The sequence below is a fragment of the Leucoraja erinacea genome, unplaced genomic scaffold (genome assembly GCF_028641065.1).
Source record: "Leucoraja erinacea ecotype New England unplaced genomic scaffold, Leri_hhj_1 Leri_334S, whole genome shotgun sequence".
Classification (NCBI taxonomy): Eukaryota; Metazoa; Chordata; class Chondrichthyes; order Rajiformes; family Rajidae; genus Leucoraja; species Leucoraja erinaceus.
Window position 1 is genome coordinate 17,163 of NW_026576235.1, and position 20,426 is coordinate 37,588.

General features: G+C 50.3%; 1 protein-coding gene across 1 annotated transcript; it reads left to right on the forward strand.

Moving 5' to 3' along the window:
- The first annotated feature begins 230 nt into the window (after positions 1 to 230).
- leng1 (leukocyte receptor cluster (LRC) member 1) lies at positions 231 to 19,906 on the forward strand. The gene is made up of 3 exons (XM_055630340.1): positions 231 to 435; positions 17,781 to 17,942; positions 19,696 to 19,906. The coding sequence occupies exons 1-3, from the start codon at positions 304 to 306 to the stop codon at positions 19,828 to 19,830; spliced, it is 429 nt and encodes a 142-aa protein (XP_055486315.1). The 5' UTR covers positions 231 to 303; the 3' UTR covers positions 19,831 to 19,906.
- The last annotated feature ends 520 nt before the right edge of the window (positions 19,907 to 20,426 follow it).

The window sequence follows — 20,426 nt, forward strand, 5'->3', positions numbered from 1 at the left end:
GATGGCGCTGTCGCTGGTCCTCCCGCCGCTCCCCCAGTGGACCTCCCGGCCGGGGGTGTCGCTGTTTCTGGTCCTCCCGCCGCTCCCCCACTGGATCTCCCAGCCGGGCGTGGCGCTGTCGCTGGTGCTCCCGTCGCTCCTCCACTGAACCTTCCCACCGGGGGTGGCGCTGTCGCTGGTCCTCCCACTGCTCCCCACTGGACCTCCTAACCGGGCGGTGGCGCTGTCGCTGGTCCTCCCAGCAGCGCCTTCTCCCTCGGAGGCGCTCCCTCACTCCCTGAAGGTCCTCCGAGGCTCTCCGCCATGAACATCCTGCCTAAGAAGAGCTGGCATGTCCGCAACAAGGACAACGTGGCCCGGGTCCGGCGCGACGAGGAGGGAGCGGCCGAAGAGGCACGGGCGGCCGAGGAGGGAGTGTCGCGGGCCTCCAGGGAGGTGAGGGGGCGTCTCAGCGGTGAGGGAGCGTCTCGGGGGGGGGGGAGCGTCTCAGGGGGGGGGGGGGGGGGGGGGTGAGGGAGCGTCTCAGGGGTGAGGGAGCGTCTGGGGGGGGGGGGGGGGGGAGGGAGGTCTCGGGGGTGAGGGAGCGTCTCGGGGGTGAGGGAGCGTCGTCGGCGGGTGAGGGAGCGTCTCGGGGGTGAGGGAGCGTCTCGGGGGGAGGGAGCGTCTCGGGGGGGATGAGGGAGCGTCTCGGGGGGGATGAGGGAGCGTCTCGGGGGTGAGGGAGCGTCTCGGCGGGTGAGGGAGCGTCTCGGCGGGTGAGGGAGCGTCTCGGCGGGTGAGGGAGCGTATCTGGGGGTGAGGGAGGCTTCATTCTGTGTGTCTGACCCCCAGGAGGAGTCGAGAGTGTTTTATTGTCATATGTCCGGGATGGGACAATGAAATTCTAACTTACTGCAGCACAACAGAATATGTGAATATGTAAACATAGTACATAACGGGGGAAGAGATAAAATGAAAAAGTTGAATAAATGACAAATACAGTGCAATAATAATATAGTCTTTTGCAGTTCAGAGCTCAGATCTTATTCGTTGTTGTGATTAATAGCCTGATGGCTGTAGGGAAGAAGCAGTTCCTGAAACTGGACGTTACAGTTTTCTGGCTCCTGTACTTTCTTCCTGATGGAAAATGGTGAAACAAATGCGTGGCCAGGATGGTGTGGGTCTTTGATGATGTTGGATGCCATTTTGAGGCAGTGACTATGATAGATCCCTCCGACGGTGGGGATGTCAGAGCCGGTGATGGATTGGGCAGAGGTCACAACCTTTTGTAGTCTTTTTCACTCCTGGACGTTCAAGTCAGAATGCTCTGTGCACCTGTGGAAGTTTAGGAGAATCCTCTTCGATATGCTGAATCTCCGCAATCTTCTCAGGAAGTAGAGTCGCTGATATAATAATAATTATAATCTTTATAATTGCATCGGTGTGCGGGGTCCAGGAAAGATCTTTGGGGGGTGTAATGGGACAATGCGGAGGGAGCTTCACTCTGTGACCCCCTGGGGAGGAGTGTGAGATGGGACAGTGCGCAGGCTTCACTCTGTGCGTCTGACCCCCAGGAGGAGTGTGTGATGGGACAGTGTGGAGGGAGCTTCACACTGCATAGGGTGGGTAGGGTAGCTCTGCCAGTAAGGAATTAAATTCGGCCCTTGGCAAGGTGAGATGTAGGATCAGGAGATATAGAATCCTTGTGGGGAAAGCTGGAGTAACTCAGTTGGTCAGGCAGGCAGCATCTCTGGAGAGAAGGAATGGATGATATTTCGAGTCAAGACCATTTTTTCCGAAATGTCATCCATACTTTTCCCCCAGAGCTGCTGGCGGACCCGCTGAGTTTTATGTGTTTATCTTCGGTTTAAAGCAGCATCTGCAGTTCCTCCCTACCATTTTGTAGTGGAGCCTACCAGGGAGTATTCAACCCACAGTTTGTGAGGGAGGTGAAATACGGGATACGTTGGTATTACTGTTGAGCAAGTGTACATGCACGCGCGAGGAGCTGGCTAAATTTGATTGATAAAGGGACCCTGGCAGGAATGACAGTGGGACAGCAATAGGAAGAATTTCTTTGAATAATCTGTAAGACACAGGATCTTTTCATTCTAAAGTGGAAGAGATATTCTCTGGGGTGAATGAGGTGACCGTAGCTGACAGGGAAAGTCAAAGACGGTCTGGGTGCGGGAGGGAAGTGCCCTGTGAGAAAAGTGCGAGTCTTTGGCTGCGAGACTTCGGCGAGGAGGCTGAGGGAGGAAGTCACACCAAACGGTGGAGAGGGAGAGACGAATGAAGGAAATGTCAAGCAAGCTGATTCAGTGTGATGTTTGTGGGATGTGGGAGGTCAAGGACACTGCTGGTGCCTCTGGCTGCTGCAAATGTGAGAAGTGCATCCAGGTACAGCTCCTGAAGGACCGTGTTGGGGAACTGGAGAAGCAAGTGGATGACCTCGGGTTTGTCTGAGAAACGGAGTCGTTCCTCGACAAGTCCTACAGTAAGATTGTTACACCTAAGGTACTGGAAAAGGGAAGGTGGGTGACGGTGAGAAAGGGAGGGAAACATGGAATGCACAGGTCCCCGGGTGTTGTTACCTCTTGAGAACAGGTTCACCCACTGATAAGTTGTCGGGACAGAAGATGTTAACACACTGAGCAGCAGGCTGGCGAAGCAAAAAGTGCTGTTGAGCCAAACCAAAGATGCCAACGTCAGGCAATGCCGTGGTAGTTGGAGACTCCATTGTGAGAGGTACGGACAGTGGTTTCTGCGGCAACAGACGGGATTCGAGGATGGTGTGCTGCCTCCCTGGTGCCAGGATCCAGGATGTCATGGACAGAGTGCAGAAAATCCTCAAGGGCGAAGGTGATCAGCCGGAAGTGGCAGTGCGTGTCGGAGTTGAGGAATTGTAAAGGCAATTAGACACTAATTGGTGTTATCTACAGACCCCCAAATAGTAGCCTGGATGTAGGGTGTTAGTTGCAGCAGGAGTTAAAACTGGCATGTAAAAAAGGTAATGCCACTATGGTGATTGATTTCAATATGCAGGTTGATTTTAATAATCAGTTTGGTTCAGCACCCCAAGAAAGAGAGTTTGTAGAATGCCTCTGAGATGGATTCTTACAGCAGCTTGTAATGGAGCCGACCTGAGAAAAGGCAATTCTGGATTTGTGTTCTCCAATGAACCAGATTTGATAAGAGAACTCGAGGTAAAGAAACCGCTTGGAGGTAGTGATCATAACATGATTCGTTTTAACCTGCAATTTGAGAAGGAGAAGGTTAAATTGGAAGTGTCAGTGATGCAGTTGAACACAGGGGACCATGAAGGCATGAGAGAGGAGCTGGCCAAGGAAGACTGGAAAGGGATCCTAGCAGGAATGATGGTGGAACAACAATGACAGGTCACAGGGCTCGAAATTAACGGTTGCCCGGGTGCCCAAAGTGCCGCCCAGGACAGAGAGGTCGGATATGGAATGGGAAGGGGAGTTGAAGTGCTGAGCCACCGGGAGGTCAGGTTGGTTAATGCGGACCGAGTGGAGGTGTTCGGCGAAACGATCGCCAAGCCTACGCTTGGTCTCACCGATATAGCTGACATCTCGAGCAGCGGATGCAATAGATGAGGTTGGAGGAGGTGCAGGTGAACCTCTGTCGTACCTGAACGAGTGCTTAGGTCCTTGAATGGAGTCGAGGGGGGAGGTAAAGCGACAAGTGTAGCATCCCTTGCGGTTGCAAGGGAAAGTGCCCGGGGAAGGGGTGGTGCGGGAGGGAAGGGAAGAATTGACATGGGAGTTACGAGGGAACGGTCTTTGCGGAAGGCAGACGGGGGGAGATGGGAAGATGTGGCGAGTGGTGGGGTCACGTTGGATGTGGCGAAACTGACGGAGGACTATTTGTTGTATGTGCCGGCTAGTGGGGTGAAAGGTGAGTACCAGGGGGACTCTGCCCTTGTTGCGAGTGGGGTGGATGGGGAGAGAGAGCAGTGTTACGGGGTATGGAGGATACCCTGGTGTGAGCCTCATCTAAAGTAGGAGAGGGGAACCCTCGTTACCTGAAGAATGAGGACATTTGCGATGCCCTGGTATGGAACACCTCATCCTGGGAGCAGAGCGGAGTAGACGGAGGAATTGGGAATAGGGGATGGAGTCCTTGCAGGAAGCGGGGTGGGAGTAGTCAAGCAAGCCGTGGAAGTCAGTAGGTTTATAATGGATGTCGGTCAGAAATCTATCATCTGCGATGGAGATAGTGAGGTCAAGGAATGGTAGGGAGGTATCGGAAATGGTCCAAGTGTATTTGAGTATTTAATGGAAGTTAGTGGTGAAGCGGATGAAGTCAATCAGTTGTGTTTGGGTGCAGGAGATGGCACCAAAGCAATCGTCGATGTAGCGGAGGTAGAGGTCAGGGATGGGGCCCTGGTACTCCTTGAACAAAGATTTTTTGACGTATCGGACAAAGAGGCAAGCATAGCTGGGGCCCATGCGTGTGCCCATAGCTACGCCTTGTATTTGGAGGATTTGGGAGGAGTCAAACGAGAAGTTATTGAGGATAAGGACCAACTCCGCTAGGCGGAGGAGAGTATCAGTGGACAGGTATAGGTTGCTCCTCCGGTCGAGGAAGAACCGGAGGGCTTCGAGACCATCCTGGTGGGGGATGGAGGTGTAGTGACTGGGTGTCCATGGTGAAGATGAGAGGATGGGGGCCTAGAGAATGGAATGCGCAGAGACGACGGAGAGTGTTTGAGATGTCTGGAACATAGGTAAGGAGGGATTTAACCAAGGGGGACAGAAGTGGAGGGGCAAGAGGTGGAGGTGCTGCATTGCTTGTCAGAGAAGATATTACAGCAGTGCTTTGGCAGGATAGTGCTCGATTAGGGAGGCTATTTGTGTGGAACTGAGAAGTGGAAAAGGTGTAGCAACACTTATAGGGGTGTATCATAGACCGCCAAATGGGGAGCGAGAATTGGAAGAGCAAATATGTAAGGAGATAGCAGATATTAGAAGTAAGCAGAAGGCAGTGATTGTGGGAAATTTCAATTTTCCACACATAGACTGGGAAACACATTCTGTAAATGGGCTGGATGGTTTGGAGTTTGTAAAATGTGGGCAGGATAGTTTTTTGCAGCAATACATAGAGGTACCTACTAGAGAAGGGGCAGTGCTGGACCTCCTGTTGGGAAATGAGACAGGTCAGGTGGCGGCGGTATGCATTGGGGAGCACTTCGGGTCCAGTGATCATAATACCATTAGTTTCAATATAATTATGGAGAGGGTCAGAACTGGACCTAGGGTTGAGATTTTTGATTGGAGAAAGGCTAACTTTGATGAGATGCGAAAGGATTTAAAAGGAGTGAATTGGGACATTTTGTTTTAGGGGAAGGATGTAGAACAGAAATGGAGGACATTTAAAGGTGACATTTTAAGAGTATAGAATCTTTATATCCCTGTTCGGTTTGAAAGGAAATAGTAAAAATTGGAAAGAGCCCTGGTTTTCAAGGTAAATTGGATATCTTGTTCGGAAAAAGAGGGAGATCTACAATAATTATAGCCAGCATGAAGTAAATGAGGTGCTTGTGGAGTATAAGGAATGTAAAAAGAATCTTAAGAAATAAATTAGAAAAGCTAAAAGAAGATATGAGGTTTCTTTGGCAAGTAAGGTGAAAGTAAATCCAAAGGCTTTCTACAGCTATATCAATAGCAAAAATATAACAAGGGATAAAATTGGTCCATTAGAGAGACAGAGTTGACAGCTATCTGCAGAGCCAAAAGAGATGGGGGAGATATTGAACAATTTATTTTCTTCGGTATTCACCAAGGAGAAGGATAGCTATAGCGGTAGGGTAGCTATGGAAACTGAGATTCAAAGAAAAAAAAGTACCGACACTTTTGAAAAATATAAAAGTGGATAAGTCTCCAGGTCCTGACAGGATATTCCCTAGGACATTGAGGGAAGTTAGTGTAGAAATAGCAGGGGCCATGAGAAATATTTCAAATGTCATTAGAAACGGGAATAGTGCCGGTAGGTTGGCGTACTGCACATGTCGTTCCATTGTTTAAAAAGGGTTCTAAGAGTAAACCTAGCAATTATAGACCTGTTAGTTTGACTTCAGTGGTGGGAAAATTAATGGAAAGGATACTTAGAGATAATATATATAAGCATCTGGATAAACAGGGTCTGATTAGGAACAGTCAACATGGATTTGTGCCTGGAAGGTCATGTTTGACTAATCTTCTTGAATTATTTGAAGAGGTTACTATGGAAATTGATGAGAGTAAAGCAGTGGATGTTGTCTATATAGACTTTAGTAGCCTTTGACAAGGTTCCTCATGGAAGGTTGGTTAAGAAGGTTCAATTGTTGGGTATTAATGCAGGAGTAGCAAGATGTATATAACAGTGGCTGAATGGGAGATGCCAGAGAGTAATGGTGGATGGCTGTTTGTCAGGTTGGAGGCCGGTGACTAGTGGGGTGCCTCAGTGATCTGTGTTGGGTTCACTGTTGTTTGTCATGTACATCAATGATCTGGATGATGGTGTGGTAAATTGGATTAGTAAGTATGCAGATGATACTAAGATAGGTGGTGTTGTGGATAATGCAGTAGATTTGCAAAGTCTACAGAGAGATTTAGGCCATTTGGAAGAGTGGGCTGAAAGATGGCAGATGGAGTTTAATGCTGATAAGTGTGAGGTGCTACATCTTGGCAAGACAAATCAAAATAGGACGTACATGGTAAATTGTAGCGAATTGAAGAATGCAGTTGAACAGAGGCATCTAGGAATAACTGTGCATAGTTCCCTGAAGGTGTAATCTCATGTAGATAGGGTGGGAAAGAAAGCTTTTGGTGTGCTAGCCTTTATAAATCAGAGCATTGAGTTTAGAAGTTGGGATGTAATGTTAAAATTGTACATGGCATCGGTGAGACCAATTCTGGAGTATGGTTGCCCAATTATAGGAAGGATGTCAACAAAATAGAGAGAGTACAGAGGAGATTTACTAGAATGTTGCCTGGGTTTCAGCAGCTAAATTACAAAGAAAGGTTGAATAAGTTAGGTCTTTATTCTTTGGAGCGCCGAAGGTTAAGGGGGGACTTGATAGAGGTCTTTAAAATGATGAGAGGGATAGACAGAGTTGACGTGGATAAGTTTTTCCCATTGAGAGTAGGGAAGATTCAAACAAGAGGACATGACCAGAATTAAGGGACAGAAGTTTAGGGGTAACATGAGGGGGAACCTCTTTACTCAGAGAGTGGTAGCTGTGTGGAATGAGCTTCCAGTGGAAGTGGTGGAGGCAGGTTTGGTTTTATCATTTAAAAATAAATTGGATAGGTATATAGATGGGAAAGGAATGGAGGGTTATGGTCTGAGTGCAGGTAGATGGCACTAGGGGAAAATAAGTGTTCGGCACGGACTTGTAGGGCCGAGATGGCCTGTTTCCGTGCTGTAATTGTTATATGGTTATATGGGATAGAATGGAGTCAAGGTATGTGGAAATTAGTTCGGTAGGGCACGAACAGGCAGAGACAATGGGTCTACCGGGACAGTCAGGTTTGTGGATTTTGGGGAGAAGGTAAAATTCGGGCCGTGCGGGGCTGGGGAACGATGAGGTTGGAGGCCTGGGGAGGCAGGGAGTCGGAGTTGATGAAGACGGTGATGGTGCTAGAGATAATGTCCTGGTGCTCGTTAGTGGGGTCATGGTCCAGTGGTAAGTAGGAGGAGGTGTCCGAGAGTTGGCATGTGGCCTCAGCTTTGTAGAGATCAGCGCGCCAGACTACCACGGCACCTCCCTTGTCGGCAGGTTTGATAACCCAGTCTGGGTTGTTGCTGAGTGTCGATGGCAGTACGTTCAGGGGCGGAGAGCTTGGAGTGAGACGGGAGTGGCGAAGTTGAGGCGATTAATGTAGCGACGGCAGTTTTGGATCAAAAGTTCTAAAGCCGGAGAGCCACGAGGGGGGTCCAAGAGGAGGGGGTTTGTTGGAGACGGGAAAAGGGATCATCAATGGGGGGCGAGGACTCGTTCCCATGGAAGAATGCTGTGAGGCGGAGGCGACGGTAGAAGAGCTCCAAGTCGTGGTGGGCGTGGAACTGATTGAGGTGGGGACGGAGGGGGACAAAGGTAAGACCTCTGCCGAGGACTGACCGTTCGGTGTCAGAGTGGGGGAGGTCGGAGGGGATGATGAACACACTGCAGGGATGGGGGTTGGGGCCGGAGGAAGGTAGGTGGGTGGATGGACTGAGGACGAGGCGATGTGTGGTGAGGGTGGTAGGGGCTGGCCAGGGGTTGGGGGGTATGTGGACTGTAGTATGGGTGGGGAAGAGCAGGGGTCAAATAATTTGAGGGGGATGGGCAAGACCCAGTGGAACAGCCACTGAGGTTACCAGGGTTGGGGGGACTAGACTAGGACCCAGTGCAGTCAAACCCAGAGGAGTGGGAGTTAGCAGCGTGGAGGCTTCAGGCCCATTGTTGAGTCCAGTTTGCAGGTAAGGCGACGGCTGCGGGCTGCTGGAGGGCGGTGGAGTGGCGAGGGTCGGCGGACCCGATGGTAGGAGGGAGGGCAGTGGAGTCCGGGTCGGCGGGCGATGCATGGGAGGTTCCGGTGATCGGTGGGGCGGTGGGGTTCGGCCAACCCGGTGAGGCGACGAGGTGAGTACGGTACGGCAGCGATATTCGGCGGGCCGAGTGCGACGCCGATGTTAGGTGGGCCAGGTGCGGCTGTGATATTCGGCGGGCCGGGTTATTCCTTTGGCCATCTCTTGTCAGGTAGTGTAATGTTTAACCTGTCAGATGGGTATAGTCGGTTTTAACAGCTATTATCATAAAATGCCTTTAAAAATGTCCTTGCAATCTGTATAACACAGCAAAGAGCAGCTGGTAGCCAGAGGATTGGAAAACTTTCATATGATTTGAATAGGTACTTCGGATCTGTCTTCACTAAGGAAGACACAAACAATCTCCCAGATGTAATGGAGGACAGAGGATCTAAGTGGGTAGAGGAACTGAAAATTGTTTTCATTAGGCGAGAAATATTATTGGGTAGGCTAATGGGACTGAAGGATGAAAAATCCCCTGGGCCTGATGGTCGGCATCCCAGGGTCCTCAGGGAGGTAACTCTAGAAATAGGGGACATATTGGTGATCATTTTCCAATGTTCAATAGATTCAGGATCAGTTCCTGTGGATTGGAGGATAGCTAATGTTATCCCACTTTTCAAGAAAGGAGTGAGAGAGAAAACAGCGAATTACAGACCAGTTAGCCTGACTTCAGTGGTGGGAGAGATGCTGGAGTCAATTATTAAAGAGGTAATAATGGGGCATTTGGATAATTAGGTGCAGTAGGAAGCCATTTGGCCCTTCGAGCCAGCACTGCCATTCATTGTGATCATGGCTGATCGTCCCCAATCAATAACCCGTGCCTACCTTCTCCCCATATCTCTTGATTCCACTAGCCCCTGGAGCTCTATTTAACTTTCTCTTAAATCCTTCCAGTGATTTGGCCTCCACTGCCCTCTGTGGCAGGGAATTCCACAAATGCACAACGTGAGAAACATGAGAAAAAGTTTTTTCTCACCTCAGTCTTAAATGGCCTCCCCTTTATTCTAACTGTGGCCCCTGGTTCTGGACTCGCCCAACATTGTAAACATTTTTCCTGCATCTAGCTTGTCCAGTCCTTTTATAATTTTATGTTTCTATAAGATACCCTTCATCCTTCTAAACTCCAGTGAATACAAGCCGAGTCTTTTCAATCTTTCCCCATGTGACAGTCCCGCCATCCCAGGGATCAATCACAAGGGTGTCCTTCCTCAAATTAGGAGACCAAAACTGTACGCAATACTTCAGATGTGGTCTTACCAGAACCCTATACAACTGCAGAAGAACCTCTTTACTCCTATACTGAAATCCTCTTGTTATGAAGGCCAACATTCCATTAGCTTTCTTTATTGCCTGCTATACCTGCACGCCAACTTTCAGTGACTGGTGTACAAGGACACCCAGGTCTCGCTGTACCTCCCCCTTACCTAACACCATTGAGATAATAATCTGCCCCCTTGTTTTGCCGCCAAAGTGGATAACCTCACATTTATCTATGTTATACTGCATCTGCCACGCATCTGCCCACACACTCAACCTGTCCCAAGTCACCATGCAACCTCCTAACATCGTCTTCACAGTTCACACTGCCATCCAGCTTTGTGTCATCCGCAAACTTGCTCCTAGTGTTGCTCCTAATTCCCTCTTCCAAATCATTAATATATATGGTAAACAGTTGTGGCCCCAACACCGAGCCCTGCGGCACTCCACTCGCCACTGCCTGCCATTCTGAAAAGGACCCGTTCACCCCTACTCTTTGCTTCCTGTCTGCCAACCAATTTTCTATCCATGGTAACACCCTACCCCCAATACCACGTGCTCTAATTTTAGTCACCAATCTCCCGTGCGGGACCTTATCAAAGGCTTTCTGAAAGTCTAGATACACTACATCCACTGGAACTCCGTCATCCATTTTACTTATAACCATATAACAATTACAGCACGGAAACAGGCCATCTCGACCTTTCTAGCCCGTGCCGAACACATAATCTCCCCTAGTCCCATATACCTGCGCTCAGACCATAACCCTCCATTCCCTTCCCATCCAAATAACTATCCAATTTATTTTTAAATGATAAAAACGAACCTGCCTCCACCACCTTCACTGGAAGCTCATTCCACACAGCTACCACTCTCTGAGTAAAGAAGTTCCCCCTCATGTTACCCCTAAACTTCAGTCCCTTAATTCTCATGTCATGTCCCCTTGTTTGAATCTTCCCTACTCTCAGTGGGAAAAGCTTTTCCACGTCAACTCTGTCTATCCCTCTCATCATTTTAAAAACCTCTATCAAGTCCCCCCTTAACCTTCTGCGCTCCAAAGAATAAAGCCCTAACTTGTTCAACCTTTCTCTGTAACTTAGTTGCTGAAACCCAGGCAACATTCTAGTAAATCTCCTCTGTACTCTCTCTATTTTGTTGACATCCTTCCTATCATTAGGCGACCAAAAATTGTACACCATACTCCAGAATTGGCCTCACCAATGCCTTGTACAATTTTAACATTACATCCCAGCTTCTATACTCAATGCTCTGATTTATAAAGGCCAGCACACCAAAAGCTTTATTTACCACCCTATCTACATGAGATTCCACTTTCAGGGAACTGTGCACAGTTATTCCCAGATCCCTCTGTTCACCTACATTCTTCAATTCCCTACCATTTACCATGTACGCCCTATTTTGATTTGTCCTGCCAAGATGTAGCACCTCACACTTATCAGCATTAAACTCCATCTGCCATCTTTCAGCCCACTCTTCCAACTGGCATAAATCTCTCTGTAGACTTTGAAACTCTACTTCATTACCCGCAACCCCACCTATCTTAGTATCATCTGCATACAATGCTTCCGGGTCACTGCTCGTGCGGTCGACCGGTCGGTGCAGAGAGTAGCTTTGAATGTTTGTCTCTTCGTTACATACGTTACGTGAGTTGCGAGAGTGTTTGTTTTTGTTTTAAGTACGAGAGTACACACTGGGGAAAAGGACGAGTGCGAGAGTGTTTGTTTTTGTTTTAAGTACATCGGGTGTCGATTGGTTAATTGCTGCCGTATAGTTCAGTACTTTCGTGGTGTGTTTGTGCGGGCGCTGCCACTACCTCACACACACACACACACCGGACCAACGAGCTAACGCTAATTAGCCAGCTAGCTTCTTGCGTTCACTGCTCCAAAGTATGGACTTCACATGGACACTATGGACTCTTATGCTTCTACTGTTCGTCTTGGATTATCTGCCCACTGCATCATATGGATATACTCTTCCGGATAACCAACGGATTACTTACTGCAGGGACTTTTTACTTCAGCTGCAATTACACTCTCACCAAGCCCCTGCCATAGACAAGTTGCCGGAGGAGCTACAATGTAAACTCCCAACCAACCGGACAGGCACCCAGCACAACAATAGAAAGAAGGTAACGAGACGGGGGAGGAAGAAGAAGGGTGGAGTTAAAGCAAGACTTAGGCGAGGAGAAAGTAAGCACCGTGCACTTCCCTCAGTGATCCTTGCTAATGTGCGCTCATTGCGTAACAAGACTGATGAACTGCAAGCTAACGTTTTTCACATGTATGAATACCGGACTGCTTCCATTCTTGCTTTCACTGAAACATGGCTGACTGGGAGTGACAACAGTGACAGCATGCACATAGATGGCTTCGGGTCTCCTGTAAGGTTAGACCGTGATACTGAACTGACTGGCAAGCACCATGGCGGTGGTGTCTGCCTCTACATCAATCCACGCTGGTGCAAAACAGTTGTTGTCAGAGAAGAACTGTGCAACCCTGACATTGAACTCTTGGCTGTCTCCCTGCGTCCCTTCTACCTTCCCAGGGAATTCCCACAACTGTTTTTCATTCTGGTTTATATCCACCCCAGAGCAAATGCATCCACTGCTACGGAACATATAAGAAATATGCTCGACAGACTCGAACTGATATCTCCGGATGCCCCTAAATTCATCATGGGTGACTTCAATCACTGTTCAATTGACAAGTCACTTAAAGGATTTTACCAGTATGTCAACTGTACCACCCGTCTAGGGAAAACACTGGACAAATGCTATGGGTCAGTCCCAGACGCCTACAGAGCCGTCTCCCTCCCTCCCCTAGGCTCTGCTGACCACAGCAGCATACTGCTCGTTCCTGCCTACACACCTGTGGTAAAGAGAACAGAGAAAGTCATCAAGGACATCAAACAGTGGACACCGGACAGTATTGACAGGCTTCAAGGGTGTTTTGAAATCACAGACTGGAATACCCTCACATCCTCCTCCACCAACATCAGTGAGCAAGCGGATATAGTCTCAGCATACATCACTTTCTGTGTAGACAATATTATCCCCTCCAAGAAAGTCACAATCTTCCCTAACAATAAACCCTGGGTGACTAAAGATCTGAAAAACATACTGAATAAGAAAAAGAGAACATTTTTTACCGGTTCTGAAGCTGAGAAGAAGGAGGTAAACAGAGAGGTCAAGCGGGCCATAAAAATTGCCAAGCTGAAATATAAGAACAAAGTGGAGCAGACCTTTGGAAAAGGGAACCTCCGTGCGGCTTGGCAGGGCCTCAAGAACATGGCAGCAGTGAACTCTGTCTCTACCAGCCGCAAGCCCATTCAGGTAGCAGGAAGCAGCTTCACTTCACTCCCGAATGATCTCAACTCCTTCTACACCAGATTTGAAAAGGACAATAGCACCCAGCTAGAATCAATCGTCTCCACACTCAGACCTGATGACTCCGGCCTCAACATCAACATATCTGAGGTGGTGAGAGCCCTCAAAAGGACTAAAAAGAACACAGCTCCAGGGCCAGACAACATCTGTGGGCGGACCCTATGGCATTGTGCTGAGCAGCTGGGAGGTGTGTTTCAGCATCTGTTCCAGGGCTCTTTGACCAGCAGCACAGTCCCCGCGATGTGGAAAAACTCAATAGTGATTCCCATCCCAAAGAAGGGCACCACCAAGGTCCTGAATGACCTTAGACCGGTGGCTCTCACCTCCCTGATCATGAAGGCCATGGAGAGGATCATCAAGGAGCACATCACCAAGGCAACTGGCTCGATGATGGATCCATTGCAGTTTGCTTACCAGGCTGGCAGGGGTGTCGATGACGCAAAAATATTCATCTTAAACACCATCCATAAGCATCTGGAAATCCCCAAGGCCACAGCCAGACTTCTGTTTGCAGACTTCTCATCAGCATTCAACACCATGCAGCCACATATTTTGGCTGAGAAGCTCATCACCCGCTTCCACCTCAACCACCAACTCACTCTGTGGATTATAGACTTCCTCACCAACAGATCACAGAGGGTGTTGGTGAACCACACCTTGTCCGACACCCTCTTCACCTTCACTGGCTCTCCACAAGGCTGTGTCCTCTCCCCACTTCTCTTCATTCTCTACACTGATGACTGCAGATCCACCCAGCCAAACTGCCACTTCGTAAAATTTGCTGATGACACAGTTCTCCTGTCTCTTCTTCCCAGCCACACACAACATCACAGCTCAGCCCTGCAGGACTTTATAGTATGGTGTGAAAAGTCTTGTCTTGAGCTAAATATAAGCAAAACCAAGGACATGATTGTGACTTTCCCCCCCCCAACAGAGACAGATGGCTGAGGCAGCCACCACTATCATCCAGCAGGAGCCAGTGGAGATAGTGGAGGTATACAAATACCTGGGAACAGCCTTCGACAACCTGCTAAGGTTTTCCTCTAACATAGAGGAAATCCTTAAAAAGTGCCATCAGAGACAGTACCTACTCAGGAAGCTGAAGTCATTTGGGATTAACAAAGACATTCTCACTACATTCTACTACGCATTCATTGAAAATGTAATAACCTTCTCTTTCACTAGCTGGTTCCACTCCATCACCCTGCAAAACAGAAACCGCCTGTTGAATGTGGTCAAGGTCTGCTCAAAAATAATTGAGCAGCCCGTCCGAACTCTCACTGCCCTATGCGACCAACAGTCTTTAAAGTTAACACGCAGGATTCTTCAGGACCCCTCTCACATCCTGTTTCCTGAGTTTGAGTGGCTCCCCTCAGGACGCAGACTCCGCTGTCCGGGTTGCCGGACACACAGGAGGAAGGCAACCTTCATCCCCAGGGCTGTCCAGCTTTTTAATGCTGATCACTGACTCATGAACATATGAAATGAAATAACCTTCTATATGCACTTTTTTAATTGAAGCACTTAGAAAGCATTTTAAAACTATTACTATGTGTTGAATGTTGATGTGTGATTGTGCAGTGTGTCTGTGAAATGCGTGTGCTGGTTGATTGTGCAGTATGCGTGCTGCTTATGTTTGTTGATTGTGTCCCTTTTTAAAAAGCTACTGTAATGCGCCTTTTTAAATTGCCCCTCGGGGACGAATAAAGTGCTTTGAAACTTGAAACTTGAATACTTACTAATCCAATTTACCACACCATCATCCAGATCATTGATGTACATGACAAACAACAGTGGACCCAACACAGATCCCTGTGGCACCCCACTCGTCACTGGCCTCCAACCTGACAAACAACCATCCACTATTACTCTCTGGCATCTCCCATTCAGCCACTGTTGAATCCATCTTGCTACTCCACCATTAATACCCAACCATTGAACCTTCTTAACCAACCTTCCATGAGGAACCTTGTCAAAGGCCTTACTGAAGTCCATATACACATACTTGTCACATCCTCAAAAAATTCCAGAAGATTATTCAAGCATGATTTCCCTTTAAGATGTTTGTGGAATTCCCTGCCACAGAGGGCAGTGGAGGCCAAGTCACTGGATGTATTTAGGAGAGAGTTAGATAGAGCTATAGGGGCTGGTGGAATCAAGGGATATGGGGAGGAGGCAGGCACGGGTTATTGATTGGGGACGATCAGCCATGGGCTCGAAGGGCCGAATGGCCTTCTCCTCCTGCACCTATTTTCTATGTCTATGTCTATAAATCCATGTTGACTTGGACTAATCCTTTTACTGATCCCCAAATGCCCCATTATTACCACTTTAATAATTGACTCCAGCATCTTTCCCACCACCAAAGTCAGGCTATCTCGTCTGTAATTCCCCGTTGGGTATGGGGAATGATAATGGGGAATAAAAAAATCACAGAGGCATTGAATAACGTTTTTGAATAACGTGCTCAGTAGAAGGCACCAGCAACGTGCCTGAAACTCAAGAGAGTCAGGGGGTGGAAGTTAGTGGAGTGGCTATTACTAAGGAGAAGGTGCTTGGGAAACTGAAAGGTCTGAAGGTGAATAAGTCACCTGATGAACTCTCAGGTTCTGAAAGAGGTGGCTTTAGAGATTGTGGAGGCATGAGTGGTGATCTTTCAACAATTACGAGTGTGTTTCCAGATGATCGGAAAATTGTAAATATGATTCTGCTGTTCAAGGAGGGTCAGTGGCACAACGGTAGAGTGCTGCTGTACAGCCTGAGACCCAGGTTTGACCCTGACCACGGGTGCTGTCTGTAGGCAGTTTGTAAATTCTCCCGTAACTTACTTGGGTTTGTCCGGTTGCTCCAGTTTCCTCCCACACTCCAAACACGTAGATTAATTGGCTTTGGTATAAATTGTCCCGAATGTGTGGGGGATAGTGTTAATGTGCGGGCATTGCTGGTCGGCACGAACACGGAGGGCTGAAGGGCCTGTTTCCATCCCATATCTGTAAAGTAAACTAAACTAAGGGAGTGGGGAATAAGAGAGGAAATTATAGGCCGGGCAGCCTGACTTCAGTGGTTGGTAAGATTTTGGAGTACTTAGAATAATGTGATAAAAGAGGCCAAAGTCAGCATGGTTTTGTGAAAGGGAGATCTTGCCTGACAAACCTGTTGGAATTCTTTGAGGGAGTAAATTACAGGACAGACAAAGGAGAATCAGTAGATGTTGTGCACTTAGATTTTCAGAAAGCCTTTGATTAGGTGCCGCGTGTGAGGCTGCTAATGAAGATGAGAGCCCGTGGTATTGAAGGGCAGATATTAGCCTGGATAGCAGGTTGGCTGGAGTGGCAAAGAGTGGCAATAAAGGGAGCTTTTTCTGGTTGGCTGCCAGTGGCTAGCGGAGTTCTGCAGGAGTCGGTGCTGAGGCCGCTACTCTTCACGACTGATGATATGGATGAGGTGATTGAGGCTTTGTGGCCAAGTTTGCAGATGGTACGAAGATAGGTAGAGGGGCAGGTAGTGTAGAGAAAGCAGGGATTCTGCAAAAGGACTTGGACCGGTCGGGAAAGTGGCTGTTGGAATATAGTGTAGCAAAATGTGGAGTCGTGCATTTTGGCAGCGGGAATAAAGGCGTAGACTATTTTATAAATGGGGAGAGAATTCAGAAATCGGGGGTGCAAAGGGACTTGGGAATGCTGGTGCAGGATTCCCAAAAAGCTAATTTGCACGTAGAATCAGTTTGGCAAATGCAATGCATTTATTTTTGAGATGACTAGAATATAAAAACAGGAACATATGTCTGAGGCTTTTTAAGCCACCCAGGGAAGATTAGGTTAACATAAGATGAGCGTTTGACAGCACTGGACCTGTAATCGCTGGAGATTTAGAAGGGTGAGGGGGGACCTCATGGAAACTTACCAAATAGTGAAAGGCCTGGCTAGAGTAGATGTGGAGAGGATGTTCCCACGAGTGGAAGATTCTAGGACCAGTGATCATAACCTCAGAATGAACGGACATACCTTTTGGAAGGAGATGAGGAGGAATTTCTTTAGTCAGAGGGTGGTGAATCTGTGAAGTTCATTGCCACAGATGGCTGTGGACAACAACTCATTGGGTATTTTTAAGGCAGAGATTGATAGATTTTTGATTAGTACAGTTGTCGGGTAATGGAGAAGGCAGAGAGGGGTGAGGAGAATGATCTTGGAGAGGATCATAACCTCAGAAGGCTAGATCATTGCTGGCATGATTGAATTTTTGATTAGTACAGTTGTCGGGTAATGGAGAGAAGGCAGGAGAATGGGATTGAGAGGAAAGGATAGATCAGCCATGATTGAACGGTGGAGCAGACTCGATGGGCTGATTGACCTAATTGTGCTCCTCTATCTTATGAACATGAACTCTGTGTGTCTGACACCCGGGAGGGGTGTGTGACGGGACGGAGCGGATGGAGGGAGCTTCACTGTGTGTGTGTGTGTGTGTGTGTGTGTGTGTGTGTGTGTGTGTGTGTGTGTGTGTGTGTGCGCGTGTGTGAGGACGCATCTTTACTCTGTGTTTTCCTCTCTTTGTTCACCAGGCAAGGACAGAATTCCTCCGTAAACGTGCGCGCCTCTCGCTCCCCGATGCCCCTGCAGCCGAGGTGTCCCCTCAGAGTCTTAACTTGTTCAGCGACGGGGAGGGGGGCGAGGGGCGGATGGGTGGGAGCAAGGAGTATGAGGAAGAGAAACGGCAGGAGAAGGTGAGTGACTTTGGGGGGGAGGGGGAAGGCGGAGCTCTGCCTTGGGGGCAGTCTAGAGTTCTGCACCAGGGCCCTTCGCGCTGCTTCGCGCGTCGGGGCCCTCCTCTCAGCTCTGCGCCGGGGTCCTGCTCGCAGCTCTTGGCTGGGTCCCTGCTCACAGCTCTGCGCTGGAGCCCTCCTCGCAGCTCCACGCTGCCCCCCCCCTCACAGCTCCACGCTGAGGCCCTCCTAGTTAGGGCCCTCCTCACAGCTCCACGCCGAGGCCCTCCTCACGATGGGACCCACATACAATGTGCTGGGGACAACAGAGAGTCCCATGATGGGGACAGTCCAGAGCGTGCTGGGGCCTGCCTTAGAGCAGTGCACAGGGAACAGTTGGTTGCTCTGTGCTGGAGACTATAGACAGACCTACACTAAGGACCTTCTAGCTCGGTGCTGGGGTCCTCCTTACAGCTCTGTGCCAGGGCCCTTCATGCAGCTCCACATTGGGGAGAGGGGAATCTCCAGCACGCTCAACTCCAGTGGCTCAGAGTGACAGAGGGACGACAGTGGAGAGGGACTGGGTGAAGAGGAGCTAATACCAGCAAGGCACCAGTGGCCTCCCCTGACCCTGTTGCTCATATGGGTGTGGATTCTCCTCTGGAAAATAATTATTCTCTCTCCCCCTCCTATAACCATATAACCATATAACAATTACAGCACGGAAACAGGCCATCTCGGCCCTACAAGTCCGTGCCGAACAAATGTTTTTTCCCCTTAGTCCCACCTGCCTGCACTCATACTATAACCCTCCATTCCCTTCTCATCCATATGCCTATCCAATTTATTTTTAAATGATACCAATGAACCTGCCTCCACCACTTCCAATGGAAGCTCATTCCACACCGCTACCACTCTCTGAGTAAAGAAGTTCCCCCCTCATATTACCCCTAAACGTCTGTCTCCTCCTCTCTCTCCCCCCCCTCTCTCTCCCCCCCCCTCTCTCTCCCCCCCCTGTCCCCTCTCTCTCTCTCTCTCTCTCCCCCCCTCTCTCTCTCTCTCTCTCTCCTCCCCCCTCTCTCTCTCTCCCTCCCCCTCTCTCTCTCTCCCCCCTCTCTCTCTCTCCCCCCCTCTCTCTCTCTCCCCTCCCTCTCCCTCTCCCTCTCTCTCTCCCCCCCTCTCTCTCCCCCCCTCTCTCTCTCCCCCCTCCTCTCCCTCCCCCCCTCTCTCCCTCTCCTCTCTCCCCCCCCCTCTCCCCCCTCTCTCTCCCCCCTCTCTCTCCCGATTCCCTCTCTCCTCTCTCCCTATTTCTCACCTCTCTCTCTCTCTCACTCCCTCTCTCCCCCCCTCCCGCCCCCCCCCCCCCCCCCTCTCTCCCCCCCCCCCCCCCCCCCCCCCCCCCCCCCCCTCCCCCTCCCCCTCCCCCCCCCTCCCTCCCTCCCCCCCCCTCCCCCCCCCACCCTCTCTCCCTCTCCCCCCTCCTCCCCTCTCTCTCTCCCTCCTCTCTCCCCCTCTCTCTCTCCCTCTCTCCCTCCCCTCTCTCTCCCCCCTCCCTCCCCCTCTCCCCCTCCCCTCTCTCCTCCCCTCCCTCCCCCCTCTCCCCCCCCCCCCCCCCCCCCCCCCCCCCTCCTCCCCCCCCCCCCCCCCTCTCTCCCCCCTCTCTCTCCCCCCTTTCCCCTCTATCTCTGAACCCCTCTCCCCCTCCCTCTCCCTCCCTCTCCCTCCCTCCCCCACCCACCCCCCCACTCTACCCCCCTCTTTCTCCCCGCTCTAGGAGAGGCGTGAGCGTTCACTGGGGATCCTGACCTACCTGGGACAGAGCGTGTGGGAATCGCAAACGGCCGGCCCGTGGTACGCACGTGTGCCCGAGCACGGGACGGAGGCCGAGGCTGAGAAGGGGCGCAAGTGAAGAATGGACCCACTGAGGAACATGAGAGAGTGGCTGAGAGGAGGGGGAGGGAAGAGTGGGGGTGGAGGAGGAGGAAGAGGAAGGGAAGGAAGATGGCAAAGGGGAGGGGGAGAGAGAGGGGAAGGGAGGGGAGGAGGAAGAGGGTCTGGGGGAGGAGGGAAGGGAGGGGGAGGGAAGAGTGAGGGTGGGGAAGGGAGAGGAGGGGTAGTCAGTCTGAGGGAGGAGAGGCTGCGGAGGGAGGAGGCAGAGAGAAAGCGGGCAGAGGCATTACTGAGGGGGGTGGAGGGGCAGAGTGAGGGTGAGGGGCAGAAGGAGGGCGAGGGGCAGAGGGAGGGTGAGGGGAACTCGAGGGCCTACAACTCCCAGTTCCACCCTGAGCTCAGCCGACGGTATAACAAGAGGCATCGGTGATGGGGGGGGGGAGGGAGGAAGAGAGCTTTGCGGTGAGAGGAGCAGTGCCGTGGGGGAGGAGTGAGGGATGGGGAGCAGTGACGGGAGAGGGAGGAAAGAGGGGGAAGGGCTGTGCCATGTGGGGAGTGGGGGGAGGGGTAGTGCCGTGGGGGGGAGCAGGGAGGGGTAGTGCCGTGGGGGGGAGC

Coding starts and splice junctions, on each gene's coding strand:
- leng1 (XM_055630340.1), top strand. CDS start 304: ATGAACATCCTGCCTAAGAAGAGCTGGCATGTCCGCAACAAGGACAAC. Junction 436..17,780: donor TGTCGCGGGCCTCCAGGGAG/GTGAGGGGGCGT, acceptor TTTGTTCACCAG/GCAAGGACAGAATTCCTCCG. Junction 17,943..19,695: donor AAGAGAAACGGCAGGAGAAG/GTGAGTGACTTT, acceptor TCCCCGCTCTAG/GAGAGGCGTGAGCGTTCACT.